The following is a 16,575-nucleotide window of genomic DNA, read 5'->3' on the forward strand; positions in this document are numbered from 1 at the left end:
TTTGAATTAAAAAAATTTATAATTTTGTTTATGTGCATAAAAAGATTTTTTTAGCTTCAAATACTCGAAGGTAGTACTTACAAGAAAAAATAGTGTAATGATATCTGCTTCAAAAAAGTTATAATTATTTGATAACATAAAAATCAGGTTTATAAACCATAATTTTAGTTTATGTTAAATAGGAAAAAGGTAATATAAAATTACTTTTTGTAAAGAAAATCTTAAATACTTTATTATAAAATTGTTCATTGCACTAAAAAGTTTTTATTACATTTTAACACATTTCTATGAAAAAAGAATTTCTTCTGCATAGAATTCTATCATCTCAATGGCTTTGTATTGAACGCCTATATTTATTATAACGAAAATAATTTTTTATTTATACATCGAAATTAAGGCAAAAAATAGTAAAAATAATTCACTCACGAAAAATGCAACTTTACAAGATTTCAGGGGTCACCTCAACTCAACTTTCGCTATACGAAATACGATTGACAAAATACATATATGACGTTACTTGATCGATAAGTTTTCATTATCAACAACTTCTTTTGGGAAAGCGAACCGATCCTTTCTTAGTGAGTAATTAAAAATTAAAAACTTTCTGGATTCTTTAAATTTTTCTGGGTGTCCTTGAAGAATTAATTCAATCGTGATTATTTTTTTCTTTGTGTGATGACCAGGATTGAGTAAGTTAATATATATTTTTTTTAATTAAATTAACTTAAAGTTAATGACTTGTGCAATTAAGTTACGCTAAAAATTCCGTAAATAAAGAAATAACTAATTGTTAGTTAAAAGTTGAATTAAGATTAAATTAACTTAAATTTTAATTTAGAAAAGCATTATTTATGTTAAATTACAACGTAATTTTTTAAAACTACATTTGAAATAACAAAATAATTACATAAATTATTTTCAAAGTTAAGACAATAATAAAGTTTAATATTTTTACAGTTTTCTTTCTTTCAAGTGAGTTTTTCATGAGTGAAAATCGTGGTTTTTATTTGATGTATTCTTATGCATATTTCATAATGACTGTCTTGGCAAAGGTACTCTCGGTGATTTGTTATTGCCTTCCGAGAGATGATGGTGATTAATCAAAAATCCGATTTATCCTGGGTGGATTTAAATTTTGATATTTGACACAAAAAGCAGACTACAATTCTTAGATTATAATCACCACGTTCTTAAAGTTAAATTTAATACTTTATTTGTAAATTAAATTTATACAAATTTAAAATACAAAAATATTGGTTTTTTATATAGGAATGCATTTTTTCTTTTACATATATTGGGAAATTATTCTATAACATCACGAGTCGAGCATGGCCGCTTTGATAATGTAAACTATTATGTTTACAAATAATAAATAATATTTAGAAAATAAATTTAAACATTAAAGATATTTTTATGTAAATTCACAAAGTGTTCACCTTCGACATATAACTTTCTTGAAAGTAAGAATGTATTAAATTATGATTTACTAGAACAGATTGAAGATTTCTTTACTTGGGTTCTGCTTGCAAATCTCTAACAGAGACTTATCACATCAAATAAAGATTAGTTTATGTGTGAACAGGAAAATAAATCCAGTCGAACGTATACGCAAGATTGATTAAAGTGCCATGTTTATAAGTTCTTTCAACGTTAAAACATTTTTCTTGTTAGTACAACTGACTTGTAAAATTCAATGCCGAGGTAAGCAAATTTTTATACACATTTTTTATCAGTGCAAGATTATTTGATCTAATTTTCCTCTTCTAAAATAAAAAGAAATACTTTTTTTAAAAGCATAAATGTCAAATTATATTATAAAATGTAGCAATTTAAATATTAAAATTTATATAAAGATCAATTATTTACTTAAATTTTGCGAATTATACATGTACATTATATAATTATAATGCATATATATTATTTATCGATTACAAAACAAGAAATTTTTAACGCAAGAAAAAAGTTAACAAGTTAAAATGTTTTAAAAATAACTGATTGAAGTTAAAAATTAATTTATTTGAAATTAATTGTGAGTTATGTTAAAAGTTATTGAATACAAAGTTATTTAAGGTTGTTATTTTATTGCCCAACCTTGACAATGATTCGTTTCATTTAAATTTAAGACTTTTGGATGTTTCTATTACAGTAGAATAATATTTTCTCACTAAAATTTGTTATAACACAAATAGAATGGCAATGAAGAAAAATTGAATGTGAGTCTTTTACTTGATAGTCAGCTACCATAAAGCTATCCAGTAACCCAGCTGTTTATTGTTACAGCTATATTTAGAATAGCGATTTCACACGATTTGCTCGACGTATCCGAAATCTCGTGAAGTAAGATGTAAATTCAACATTCTTGATTTTATCTACGTTATTAATTTATCAGATGCCATAAATGTAATTAGCGCAATCCCATGTTTTTGTTTAGTATATATAATTATTAGCTTCATTGAAAAAAAAACTTTAATGTACTCAAAATAAATATTGTAAGATTTAAAAGATGTGTGATTGTTTCTTTAAAAAAATTTTATTCATAAAGACGTTTCTGTTCCAAAAATAGAACGTTGATCACTCTGCGAGTTAAAAATAATATGAAAGTAGATTGGAATTTATTTTCGGCATGCAGACGTTATTCGATCCAAATTAAAGCGCATTTAAGACGCTGCTGTTAAAACAGACGAAACATTATCCTGTTTGTGTTCGACCGGGCAAGGACACTCCCTGCACGAATCGTCTTCGACATAATGACCTGGTACGGGATAACTCATGTGATAGACCGTGTCGCTGGCCATCGAATATTCCGGAGCTCGATATTTGCTCCTTCGAGCCCACGGAAGTTCCTCTTTAGGTTGCGGCGTCCACGTTTGGTACGATAATTTATTTATCGTCTCGCTGTCGATCTTAATTTCCGGCCTGGACAGAGTGCACATCGGATCGATTACGATACCTTATAACTTATATAAAACACAGCTGAACAGCGGCAACAGCTGGCGGGCGTAAATTAGACGTCACGCGACAAATGCATAACTATATAAATTTTATAGCAAAGTAAAAACAATAAAGAAATTAATGACAAAGGTAAGTAAAGCTTTTGATGCAGGTGAGGAAACGAGTTTTAGCTGCATAATAAATGTCCTTTGAACCTTCATATAAACGTTTCTCGTTTCTTCTCTCACCTGTAATATTGCGTAACGGGCTTGTAGCTGCGGACAGGTTTTATCACATCAGGTTTTACGTAAGATAATCCAGTCGTCGTGTCTCCCTCCAACGGTACGTCGACAGTGCGGATATTGTCGGAGGGGACGATAAGGTCCGGACGCATCGACGTTTTTGCTACGTATTCGCAACGGGTCGTCGTTTCCGATTGCATTTTAGCTGTTGCCAACTTGGTCTTAATGCTCGGTACAAATGGTTTTCGTTTCTCGGTCCAGACTGGTTGATAACTCAACTGCAATTAAGCAACTCGCATAATGAGAATTATGCGAGTTATAAATCGTCATAGAAACTAACGGTTTTTTTTTTATTACGTGACTTAGGAATAATTACGAAGTCGCACCTTGCTAGTCGTATCGGCGGTCATCTTTACGTCGGGGATAGAGATATTGCCGGATGGAACAATCGGCACGACGCGCTCCGCGTCACCCGGTAGATAGCTCTCTTTGTAGATAGTTTTATCTGCAAATTGCGCGCCATAAGGAAGTACGTATGTTACGACAGGAAGAAAAGGCTTCTCCACGGAAACCGCATCGTTCTCCATATAGCTTTCAGAATAAGTAGTTTTGCCGCACATGGCGATGTCCGGTGACCTTCAAACATTCGGATTAATACCATCTTTGTTACAAAAAATGAGCGAAGCGATTTCTATTGTTGTTACACCGCGTCACGTGGGAAGAGAAATTTTATTATTTCATATTAAAATTTGCTTAATTATAATAAATAGCCAATATTAACAAACGTAATTGGGTAGTTAAAAAAGTAATGAAAAGTTAATAACTTTTTACTTAACTTAGTTAATTTTTTATTTCAACTACTTCTTTTTAAAACTTTATTAACCAAAACAAAAACACCAAAGACTCCTATAAATTTAAACTAAACGAAACAGGACAATGGACTTTTAAGAGTCTTGCCGCGGTTATCAGTGCGCTAATATAAACATTTAAACTTATATATTTTACAAAAAGTGAAATATTAAGTAAAATATTACATTACATATGTACTACTAATAACCGCACAAGACTCCCAAAAGTTTGTTTTGTTTCGAATTATTTTTAATTAATTTTTTAAGTCATCTAAAAAATTATGTAAAAAAAATTGTAAAGATTCTCCTTATAAAAAACAATATTTCTTGCTATTTTATATAAACTTAATTTAAATAAAATAATTAAAATTTAATTCCAATTGTAATTATTTGGTTTAATTTTAAAAAATTACGATTAATTTAATATAAATACTTTCTTAAAAATTGATTTTTAATTAAACTTATTTTTAACGTAACTTTTAATTAATAGTTTTTTATTCATGTAACTTTTTACTCTAATTAAATTAATTTTATAAGTCATGAATTTCAACTTGAGTTAGTTAAAAATATTACCCTATCCTATCCTTTAATAAGGTAATTCTATTCATAATAATTCGGATTAAATATGTATATATTTTTTTGCATTACAGAAAACAATTATAAAATATTATTGTGTTATCATTTGGATTTATTATGTCTTTTATTATTAACAGATTTTCTTATTGTGAGAATGCAACGCTCAAATTCACGTACTTGTACATCGGTTTCTGTGCCCAAGGATGCAACTCTTTCTTGACGACTATAAAAGGCTGGTAGCTCAGTTTTTGCGTCGTCTCTTTGGGAAGCGGCTGGCTCGATGGACGGTACTTTAATATCGGTTTGAAACTGATTACAGGTTCAATAGGACCTGGAGAAACGTAAGACAATCTTGCCATCGTTCTGTCGTCCAACGGAGCCGAACTTGTGCGAATATTTCCACAGGGTATAATCATCTCTGGCCTTTCCACGTGTTTCGCCATGTAATCGTGACGAACTGTCGTCATAGTTTCTATCATGCCTGTACTCAGCGGTCTATATAGCAAAATTATTATATTAACTTGTTCCAAATTTTATCAGCGTGTCTTAGTAAAAGATGGCATCGATTTTCCACAAATCAATGTCATTTTCTGTAATAAAAGAAATACACAAGGAAATCTCTTCTCTCAAGGCTCAAATTTGCTGATCTGTTAAACTGAAAAGAAGCACGAAAAGAAACATATTGCCTATTTGCCATAGGCAAATATGCCAAAAATAACGTAACTAAAAAAAATTGTAAGAAGAGAATTCTGATGAGATTTCACACACAGAGTGAAAACCTTATATGTATACTTTTATTCTTTTATAATCAGTAAATCAAAGCATTATACCAAAATCTCATTTAAAAATGATATTGTAGAGTTTTAACGATTAAAAATAATCAAACTGGAAAACTGATTTTTAAATTATATTATTATTGTAGTACATGTAAGCAATGTGTGTGAAATTTTTTCATCCAAGATTTTATGTTTCTAAATCATGACTTGTCATTTGCTTCGTAGCACAAGGATTCGCTATATAATTACGGATAAAATCGTGGAAATTATTTTTAACTATACAGTAGATACAGCAAAATTTTAATATCTTTGTTCAATGTAAAGACCCTAAATAATTTCCACGTTTTCAAAATTTTCCAAACATTATCAATGATGGTACACAGATTTCATCTTACCTACATTTCGGTACGATAGGTTCTGCTTTTACGGTTTGCCATATGGGTTGATATGATAATTTGTTTGTCGTTTCATCAAAAAATTTGCCTGTACTTTTTTGAAAAGTGTGGGTGGGACGAATTGGTTGTAGTCGTGCACAACGCGCCGCTGCACGATCCACATTTTGATAAGACAAGTGATACGTCGTCCTATCTTCAAATTGCGTCGACGGTACTTTGTATAATCGCTCCGGTGCGAAGGATTTTGTACGTGGAGGCTGCACGTATCTTTTGTACTGTGATTAGTAACATAAATGTTCAAGTTATATAAATATTAATAATTTGCTAATAACTGATATTGTACCAGAATATAATATACAATCGTGATAATTACAATCGGATATTAACAATTATAAATTATGATACATTAATTTGCAATCTTATCAATCAAATCATTATAACGAAAAGTTCACGTTGCGTATCATTCACAATAGCGGATTTTTCATGTGTATGTCAAGAGCATCAAAGATAATTGAAAATTTGTAAGATATCGAGATGAAAATTACTTTTGCCTTGCATGGACATGCCATCGTTTTAGTGTACGACGAGGCTTTTCTTTTTGAACAAGCTTCAACTACCTCCATATTGCAGCTTCAGATCTTTCTTACCGTATATATCGTACATATATATACAATGTACAATTGCATAAATATTATTCCGCGTGTAAACGATGTTGTAAATATCAAAACATATAAAATAATATCTTGGAGTCAAAGTTTCATAATATTTTAAAAATCTGATAAGATACGTCTGACATATGGTTCGGAACTAACTTCGTGTTATTCTCATCGCAAGATATGTCGTTGTGATATCAGTTTTGAACTCACTAGGGTCTCACATAATTCTATTTCTTTCACAATGCGACGTGTATATTATAAAAGAGAATAATAGGCAAAAATACAATTTCAATTTAAAAATTGCGCTAGAAACTCTATTTCGTATATGTATTCCAGTAGCAATTTCATTTGTACTTAATATTATGTATATAACTACATGGAATTCCTGTTGTCAGTACATATGCGACGTGACGTGACATGCGCGTACCACAAGGATCACAGTTTAATTTCCAAAAAATTTATACAGCATTTTAAGTATCTAGTGATCAACACCTCGTAGAACTGGAGTAACTAATGCCATCTTCTCGGCGTATGAGAATAGAAAAAAATATCTTATATTCAAAATACAAGATACTTTTACCATCCCATCTTCTAAGTTGTAGCATGACATTAGTTCTACAGGTATTAACTTATGCACTTCTTTCACGGTACCGATTGGCACAAACTACAATATGTGTGTGTGTGTGTGTGTGTGTGTGTGTGTGTGTGTGTGTATGTTTGTGTGTATTTATACGTGTGGAAAACACGAGAGAGACATTTCGTACAACTTGCCCTGTATCTTCTTTTTTTTGTGTTTATGTATTATATATCTAAATTTCATACGCCCTTTTTTTAAATCTTGTTTGCATTAAAAGAAAATGTCTTTTAACATTATATATATTATATTTACTGTATACAATATAATTGTACGAATATCTTATATCCCAATTAAACTGAGAGAAAGAGAGATTATAAATACAAGACAGCCTAAAAAGAATAACCGCGTCCTCCTGATCAATTTGCAACCGCGCGATGGAAATAAAGTTTAAAAGAGGTAGGAATAAACTTAGAAAAATAATAACATTTTTCGCGCTGAAGAGGAGAAAGTGACTGACACTGATACCACTGACACTTGTTAAATTACGAATTCTCGTTTTCAACACCAGGAGAAGAACGGACTCTTGTTCTGGAAGCGCTGGGTAAACGTGTCAGAAAATGAAAATAACCTGGGAGTGCCGTTTCCTTTGGCCCTAGAAGAAAACAATTCGTGAAACTCTGTAACATGCATTGCTATATATTTAAAAATGGAAGTAATAAATAAAAAAATATGTATACTTTTCCACGATTACAGCCGGCATTTGTACCAATTGCACGGGACTTTTGGCGTCTTTCAGCGCTTGTTGTAGATTCAAAATTTGGCCACGCATCACGCTCATTTGCCTGTCGAAATGATGTTTGTCGAAGCCCTTATCTTGCTGCAGAAATAGATGAGCAAATTATGCTTACGTAAGATTATGGTACGAATGAGCAAAACATTATACGCTCGTTAAGCAATACGTGTAATATACTTTAAATAACTGATATAGATCGTCGCAGAGATCCTGTACGAAATTCTGGTCCGAGAGCTGTGGCAGGACTAGCTCTCTCGTGATTTCACTGAATGGTTGTTTCGCTTGAGTTAACCATGCCCAGTGATAAGGGTATGCCCTCCAAGAATCTGGATGCTTAAAAGGAAATGCCAGGCCATTGTCGATCGCCGCAATCTTCACTTCACCCTGTTCGGATCCGTTTTTGCTAACGCTAGTGTCGTATTTGATCAGCCAATTGTCATTACCTACAAACGAAATATTAATCATGAGAAAAAAAATTACATAATTACACTGTGTTTATTTATATAAATTCCATAAAAAAAATTTCCTGAAAATTCTCGGATTTTCCAGGAATTTTATTAAAAATTCGAGATAAAATTAGGAAATGTTTTCAATATAGTTTTGAAATAATTTTATTTTATTATATTTCTTAATGTTCCTTAATCATACAAAGAAAAGACGTCCAAGTTTTCAATATTAAAAATGTGTGTAAAATTTTGAAGAAATTTAATTTTGGACAAATATTAAAGAATAATAATATGAATCGTACATAAATAGCGTATCCAACTCTCAATACACGTATTCAGCTCACCGGAAGTAAAAAATTCGATAAGTATTAAACCTACATCAATTTAGAACAATGTATTGTCTTTTATTGTCAATAATTTTTTTTTATAAAAATTTGCGAGTCGCATGAGAATGTATGTAGATATATATGTCATATTTATTGCTAATCAATTTTGCATTATCAAGAAAAAAGGATCAAAAAACAATTTTTGTCAGAAAAAAATGGAATTTAAATTTAAACGTAAAATTCTAAAAAATTTCCTTCTTAATATCAATAAAATTCCATAAAAATTCACGATTGAGAAACAGTTTTATTATTCACCTCTGTCTGTATTTCTGATGATATAATCTAGGATGACCAAACGTTCGAACTGAAGCTGAAACTCTCTACTCAAGCGCGCCGGCATGGACTCGTTCTCCCATCGCCTCAGCCAGTAATCGGCATCCTTGTAACCATCCACGAAGACTTGGAAGGAACCGACCTTTGGCGGTAGACCAATGCGATTAAAATGCGATCCCACCGTAGGAAACTGGTCCATGATGGCCTGCTTCATGCGCGCCTTCTGACGATCCAAGCGAGGATAATTGAACACTTCACTGACGAGTTTCACCACTCTCGTGTTCGGCACGATGCCGAGGCCCAGCTTACGATCGACCAAGCTAGCACCCGCCTCGCTCAGGTATCCCTGATTCGGAATCAGGCAGCTCCTGCCAAAGCAACACGGACAGCAGAGCTTGTGCATCCACTTTGTCCATTTTGGATTCAACCTGCCATAAGGCTCTTCGTCTTTTGGCTTGAACACACCTATAATTTTCTAACAAAACAGTACAGAACCATTATCACTTGCACATGAACTTGCTGAATCAGAAGTGATAAAAAGCACTTTAATTTTTTACTTTTGGATAAATTATAATCTATTTTTTAAGAAGTTATATCTTACCCCCGCTGGATTTTTGACAAAGTAGCTTCCGCTGGAACCCTGGTATATCCTCTCTGGGAAAACTCCATTATCTATCGCGCACTCAGCCTGCCACACCAGTTCCGAGAACTGTGGATCGTCTACAAATACATACATACGTCAGGTGTAATTCAATATGTGCGTGATAACAAATATGAAAAATGATGATTCTTAGAAGGTCACAAGATGTCGGGTGCTTTCCAGCAATGGAACACAGTCATACACTGTGTGATACACAATGTCGACTTGTAGCTGAAACACTGCTTAGCTTTTTTATTTCATTTTTTTATTTTAACATTACATTTCACCTCAAAAAATGTTATCCGTTGACCCAGATAGAACACAAAAATTATAATATCATATGACTATGTCTACATGAATTATTTATGTATTCTTTGCATATATATTTTTCATATAGACAATACAAGCAATGTAAATTATGATAAATTGGATAACACAATACAGAAAAAAATATAAGATTGATAAGTTATAAGATTATAAATATATTTTATTTTAATATTTATAAAATAAATGTATAATTTAAAAATAAAAAAATGAAATATAATTTATCACTCGGTAACATCATAATCAAGATTGCATCAAATTTCAAAATTATGTTTACATAGACTATCTATGTATTATTTGCATGAATCTTTTTCATGTAGACTATACATGCAATGTAAATTATTACATATTAGATAATATAATACAGAAAAAAAGTAATAAAGTTAGAAGATTATCAACATATCTGACTTTAATATGGATAAAATGAAAATGTATATTAAAATATATCAAAAATTAAAAAAAAAAACAATATATTTTTCATTATTTCTAAGAAAATCTGAATATTCTATAATTCTCATGGATTATTTACAGAGATGACATGTAAAACATAGTTCACATTGTATGTATGTACATAGATAATTTATATTTGATAAGTTCTTAATCCTAATCATAATAACATCATATATCTTACATATTACAAGTATGTATAAGATATATGATGTTATGCTTAGGATTGAGTATACTACCAGTGAGTGTACTATACAAAGTTATGGCGTCCTTATGATGTTATGACTGTGTTGAATATAGAGAGTGACACAAAACGACGGATGCAATTAAATATAGCATGTTAGATGCGTGCAATTGTATCGACTTGACATAGTTGGAAAGTACCCGGGACGTATACTGTGTTACACAATGTCGGCTATGTTGTCATTGCTGGAAAGTATCCACTACGAATCATCAACGGATGTATACAGCTGCAGTGAACAAGAAGATTCCTGTTGCATCGCAGACCGGACGAACCTGGAAATCTGTTGAACGTGACGTCGAGCTCCAAGCGACCGAGGAGAGGCTGGCTCTCCCGGTCGATCCCGGAGGAATCTATGGCTAGGGTTTGGTCGTTGCTCAAACCAGGAATGAACTCGACGTCGGGAAGCAGATCAGCCGGCGACGGCGGCTGATCGTTCTGCGACGACAGACGCCGATGGTGACTGCTGCTGCTGCTACTGCTGACGGGCGCGATGGACAGGTCCACCAGCGCATCGGTCTCCACCAGAGCGGCAGCGGCGGTAGCGGCTGCGGCGGTGGTGGCGGGGCTGGTATTGTTCTGACTATGATACTCTCGATAAGGCACGTGCAGCTGTCGCTGTTCGGAGTCGCTCATCACAGATCGCTCGCTCTCGTGACGGCGATCCCGCGCCGCGAGGATCAAAGCGAGGACCTCGCTCACCGGCGATTCACCTGAACTGACTCCAGGGCACTCCAGGGATCCAGGGTCCCTCTCTAACCAAACCGACGGACGATTGTCACCCTTACGACATTCCCGCGTGCTATCTATCGCCTGTCAGCGACGCACGCTCGTTCTCGGTTGCCTCCGATTGCTGCCGCGATACGTGTACGTGCCAGCGTGCGAGGAATGCGTTAACATCGTCGTCGATGCGTCATCCGGATCGCACGTATTGTCACAGATGTAACGTAGCGTGGATAGGCCAGCACGCGTAGCCTGACGTAGGTGGACGTAGGCAGCAGCGTTCCGTCGGCCGCGCGGCAAGGACGATGACAGGGCAGCGGTACAGGGGAGAAGGGATGATAGCTATTGCGATCTAACCCGATTAACCAAAATGCGGCCCGTCATGCCAGCGGCGACCGCTATCAGCTGATAGGATTACCGCCATGTTGGCACGACGCGTATGCATTTTCTCTCTCTCTCTCTCTCTCTCTCTCTTTCCTTCTGGTTTTCTCATTTCTCTCATATGATTCGGCGACTTCGCCGCGGATGCCGCATTCGCCGTGCCGCCATATGCCGCGACATTGCGATTGATCCCGATCGTCACACCAGCTCTCTTTGGATCGATCGGATTTAAATAATTGCGACGGGTGCAAGTGTACTCGCCATTGACGTATGAATATCTGGACGGAGCGTAAGGTCGGATTTCAGGCGAGGGGATCGACATTAGCGGGACGGGGGATCGGCCATATTGTCTGGCGACATTTTGGCGCTCTGTTTGAAATTCAACATGAATTGATTGAAAGAATTGTATTATTGAATTAAAGAAAAGAAAGTGAGACTGGTTTTAATCGTTCAAAATAATATGTTTTTGTAAAATAAAATAATTTTTATTACAATATTTATTGAAATTGATACAATAATTACAGAAAAAATTGATACAATATTTATTTAAATTGATACAATCATTCGAGAATAACATTGATACAATATCATTAAAACACAAGATAATGTAATTTGAAATACTATTGTCCTTGGAACAATGTTAATTTATTGCGAAAGTGTCTTTCACTTTCTTTATTATCTTTGTTTTTTTTTTTATTACTTGATATTTTACTCTTTGCTGTTAAACGCTTCAACAAGTTTATTATATTACTCTTACCTATTGTTTTTAATATATCGGCATGTTCGTCTGCCAATAAACTTTTTTGTTTGAGTTCCTTTAGAACTGTATTCAATTGCGCGATCTGTTTCTCATACCGCTTATTTTTTTGTTTTAATGTTTGCACTTGCCTTTCATAATATTTCTTTTGGTGCATTAAAGTTTTGCGCAATAATTTTTTCCGTGGTGTATCCTCCAGTCGCTCGGTATACACACCAAATGAAGTAGACTCTTCTTCTCTTTTTCTTTTTAATGTAATTCTGCTTATTTCCGGCTCGCACTGTAATTGTACATAACATTTAAAATTTTATTCATTGCACTTAGTTGAATATAATGAATCTTATGCTCGAGAAAAGTACTCACAATCGAATCATCCTCGTGCACCGACTCTGTTGATGTAGCTGACAATGTATTACTTTGCAAAGAGACTTCTTCTGCACCCGCAACTTTTGAAATATTTGACTGTAAATATAAAATTTCTTTTAATATATACATTTATCCATAGATTTTATATTATAAATGCTATATAATAATAATCTAATGATTTTTTGATAATTTGAATATATCAATTATGTGATCTCGAATAAACTTTTCAAACAGAATTATATTCACATAAATAAAATAATATAATTCAAATAAAACGATATTTACAATTGGAATGGCATTTTCTCTCAATCTTATTCGTGTCAGGGAACTGCGATCGAAGTCGTCGTCCGAAAAATGCAACGAGCATAAATGTGAAGACTTGGGTAAACATTCCATCTGAAGGCCCATAACTTTAGCCCAAGTTAATTTTTTTGATTCATCTTGTGGAAATCTAATGAAACACACATATCAACTAAATTGTATATAAAATAAATAGTAGCATGCAAGGTACGTTTCAATCCACCGAAGTCCGTGCGTAAAAACAACGTTCACGCGGTTCACGCGAGGAGCTTCCGTCAATAAGCCTATAACAACTTGAAAGACGGATAATGTATAATGGATACAAAGGATCTACATTATTAATATGAATCAACGAGAATGTTCGACGCTCAGACACAAGCAGCAAAAACATTTTCATTAAATCTTATTTTATTTAAATATATAAAATAGAAGCAAATTTTATTTTGTAGGTTATAAATATACAGTACTTACCGGTGAAATGTAATTGCAATATTTTTTTCAATATTAATTTGCTCTTTGCTTTTTCGGTAGCTTTTATTGCAACAACCGATTGCAATACAAAGCGGCATTTTTTACAAATTATTTTTTAAGGTAACTTTTTTGTACACAACACACGTCACACAGAAACTGGAGCACTGGACGAAAACAGACGAAAACACAGTTGTTTCCTTAGTCTACTCACAGATGGCAGTACTAATGTCGCCAGACAATATGGCGGCCCCCTCCTCCCCTAAAATGTTCACTCCCCGCGCCTTTAGGCTCCGTCCAGATATTCATACGTCAATGGTACTCGCTTTATTTCATCATTAGAAATGAATCTGCGACTGCACAGTGCCTCACTGTAGACGAAAAATGTGATAATCGCTTGGCGCCAGATTAATTCGGGCTATAGGAATTAATTACGCTGTACAAGAGACTTTTCTGATCAGTGTAGCAATAATAACTATAAAGTATAGAAGATAGAATATAGAATATACGCAAAAAACGAAGAATGATCAAGAAAAAACGAAAAAAAATCGAAAACAGACGAAATTATTAAGTTCAAGACAAATATATATTTCTGTAGGATACCCAGAGCTAGGACACAGAGAAATTAAAAAGAATTTATACAGGGTATTCATTAATGATTGTCCCCACGTTTTACCATAGAAGCACGCATTTGTTATTTCTAATATAATAATATGTTAGAAATACATATCCGTCGGTAAATCAGGCTTCTATGGTAAAAAGTGAGTACAATCATTAATGAACACCCTGTAGGTTTATTGAATATTATTCTACATTAATATTTATGACCTATTTTAGTTTGAGTTAATTTATACAAAAATGTAAATCATGTAGAAGCATAATAAATTAAAAAAATATATTTAAATGTATATTTTAGATACTGAAAATGCTAAAATATTTACTTAACATATATATGTATATGTACAAAACTGTCATAAATATTAAACTGTTTCTTTAAAATTAATATTAGATCTATTGACTAATTTGCATCTATATAAATTCTTGCTAAAAATAAATAAAAAATTATTTCTCAACGATGAATGAAATTGTGTAGCAGTATTATGGCAACTGTAATGTATGTGCAAGTTTGTATAATCATATTATATTGCGCAACAATTGTTCAAAGTTAATTGGGATTATTTTGGGCCATATAATCGTTATAATATTTTTTACTGAGGTAAGACAATTTGTCACTCACCGACACACGATGCGCAGCAGCGGAATTTTTAACGTCAACCTGTAAAACATAAATAAATTATAGCGGCGTTAACTTGAATACGTAAATACTTAAAGTAAAGAAATTTAACCAAGTTGACCATTTTTTTCTATGTTCTACGGCTAATGTATGAATAACTCACCCACAGGATTGTTCCGCCGTTGCCCGATGCTCCTCCCGAGCCTCTGTCTCCTCTCAAATCCAGTCAATGCACAACCAACACAATAATAACACTCGCGAACGGGATATCAATTGCGATCGCGCGGTAATTATTAAAACAAGGCGCGACATCGTCACGTTGCGACAGGAACACACGGCCGCGAGAGGATATCCGTCGAAACTTTTTCATCACATTGAGTCAAACAATATGGTTGTATAATAAATTCAAAATGAACAGCAGAATTAACGTAGATCAAACAACGAAAAGCTTATCGATCGTTGGAAATGTGTGAAATTTTTTCCTTGGGCAAATTCTTCCTGGAAAGTATACATACGTTACCGATCGTCGATTCGTAACGTTTCGGAGCCATTCGGAGCTAGTTCGGCGTTCCGCTAGTAGTGGTCAGTAGTAGAGTGGCGGCCGGCGGTGTAATGGAAGTACGACGAATCCGTTCCGTGTCGACAATCGTCGCGACGCGTTTCATCGCTGTAAGTACAGTCGCAGGAAGTTCAAATTCGACACGCGTGTGACAATCGTGCGACGAGGAGTCACCGCGATAAGCGTATTTCGCGAGAGACAGTTAAATTCGCGGAAATCTGTCGCACGCAAGTGCGCAGCAATTTCTCCTCCGTCGCCGGGCAGCTACGCATTTCGAGTGCCGCCGCCGGCCGGCACGAACCGCGCAGCGCGAGTTCCGATCACGCCGTGTCTACCTGTGTGTACCTCGGCACATATAGTTCGAGTGTTTATACACAGTATGGAATGAAACGAGTGACGATCGTTCTGAGATGTATGCGTGTTGACCCTTCGCCTGTATGCGTACTGGGCGACGCGATCGCGCAATGTTTCGCGCCATTTGTACGACGTACCTCCTCGCGTGACGTCATCGATGTCGGCGATGTCAATGTTTAATTGTCTACACATACGAGTTTTTGTGAGAGTAGACCTACGCGTTCGTACAAAACAGCGAGTTCGCTCGGAGACACGCGCGTTATTGTTGTTGTTGCGGGACGGCATAAACGGTCAAGGTTAATCAACCCGCGTGTTTCGTCCTAGCAAGGCGTCGCGCAGTAGCTCGCGTGCTACCACCCATGTCGGACGTGTCTTCGTGCGCGACGATGAAATGTTACGACGGAATATCGAATTAGCACGTGATCGTAATAGCGCGTTCATATCTCGTTCGCGAGTGTGTTGTATGGTGCATGGGCGATTCTGAGAGGATGCGGAGACTCGGGAGAAGTATCAGGCAACGGCGGAACAACCCTGTGGGTGAGTACATTTTATCTGTACTTGGAAAAAAAAATAGTTAAGCAAATTTCTCAACTGATTGAATTTCTTTGTTTCAAGTATTTATGTATTTAAGTTAACGCTGCTACAATTTATATTCATTTGTGTTTTACAGATCGACGTTGAAAACTCCGCTGCTGCGCATCGTGTGTCGGTGAGTGATAAATTATATTTCAATCCAGTAATGAGAATCTCTGTTTATTATATCGATAGAAAGATTCATTGATAGAGATCTATTTAATGTTTCTGATACCTCATTATCAGAAACACCCCACGCGAGTTTTATACATGTGAAAGAAAATCGTGCGAGTATAGGAAGGTTGATAT

General features: G+C 34.6%; 4 protein-coding genes across 6 annotated transcripts in view; 1 reads left to right on the forward strand and 3 right to left on the reverse strand.

Moving 5' to 3' along the window:
- Positions 1 to 1,190: 1,190 nt before the first annotated feature.
- LOC105193818 lies at positions 1,191 to 6,042 on the reverse strand. The gene is made up of 5 exons (XM_011158422.3): positions 5,769 to 6,042; positions 4,775 to 5,092; positions 3,560 to 3,809; positions 3,180 to 3,451; positions 1,191 to 2,916 (listed from the first exon to the last, which is right to left on the reverse strand). Exons 2-5 carry the CDS (start codon positions 5,074 to 5,076, stop codon positions 2,658 to 2,660), a joined length of 1,083 nt encoding a protein of 360 aa, XP_011156724.2. The 5' UTR covers positions 5,077 to 5,092; positions 5,769 to 6,042; the 3' UTR covers positions 1,191 to 2,657.
- A 668-nt stretch (positions 6,043 to 6,710) lies between these two features.
- LOC105193819 (phosphatidylinositol 4-kinase type 2-alpha) lies at positions 6,711 to 11,896 on the reverse strand. The gene is made up of 6 exons (XM_011158423.3): positions 10,827 to 11,896; positions 9,501 to 9,619; positions 8,882 to 9,374; positions 7,972 to 8,237; positions 7,739 to 7,878; positions 6,711 to 7,653 (listed from the first exon to the last, which is right to left on the reverse strand). The coding sequence occupies exons 1-6, from the start codon at positions 11,185 to 11,187 to the stop codon at positions 7,560 to 7,562; spliced, it is 1,473 nt and encodes a 490-aa protein (XP_011156725.1). The 5' UTR covers positions 11,188 to 11,896; the 3' UTR covers positions 6,711 to 7,559.
- A 220-nt stretch (positions 11,897 to 12,116) lies between these two features.
- LOC120359844 (THAP domain-containing protein 6-like) lies at positions 12,117 to 13,787 on the reverse strand. 2 transcript variants are annotated; one of them, XM_039459229.1, is made up of 4 exons: positions 13,550 to 13,787; positions 13,064 to 13,229; positions 12,776 to 12,874; positions 12,117 to 12,692 (listed from the first exon to the last, which is right to left on the reverse strand). In XM_039459229.1, exons 1-4 carry the CDS (start codon positions 13,645 to 13,647, stop codon positions 12,276 to 12,278), a joined length of 780 nt encoding a protein of 259 aa, XP_039315163.1. In that variant the 5' UTR covers positions 13,648 to 13,787; the 3' UTR covers positions 12,117 to 12,275. The 2 variants fall into 2 exon arrangements, with proteins under 2 accessions (XP_039315163.1, XP_039315164.1); XM_039459230.1 differs by having other exon boundaries at positions 13,064 to 13,371; positions 13,550 to 13,728.
- Positions 13,788 to 15,851: 2,064 nt separating this feature from the next.
- LOC105193823 (RNA-binding protein Musashi homolog 2) overlaps positions 15,852 to 16,575 on the forward strand; it is a 115,126-nt gene continuing 114,402 nt past the window's right edge. Inside the window, exons 1-2 of one of the 2 annotated variants that reach the window (XM_039458902.1) lie at positions 15,852 to 16,230; positions 16,364 to 16,402. The gene's annotated coding sequence lies outside the window, so the exon portion shown is untranslated. The remainder of the gene's footprint in view (positions 16,231 to 16,363; positions 16,403 to 16,575) is intronic. The other variant, XM_039458897.1, reaches the window with a different exon arrangement.

Source organism: Solenopsis invicta, chromosome 16 (assembly GCF_016802725.1).
Source record: "Solenopsis invicta isolate M01_SB chromosome 16, UNIL_Sinv_3.0, whole genome shotgun sequence".
Lineage (NCBI taxonomy): Eukaryota > Metazoa > Arthropoda > Insecta > Hymenoptera > Formicidae > Solenopsis > Solenopsis invicta.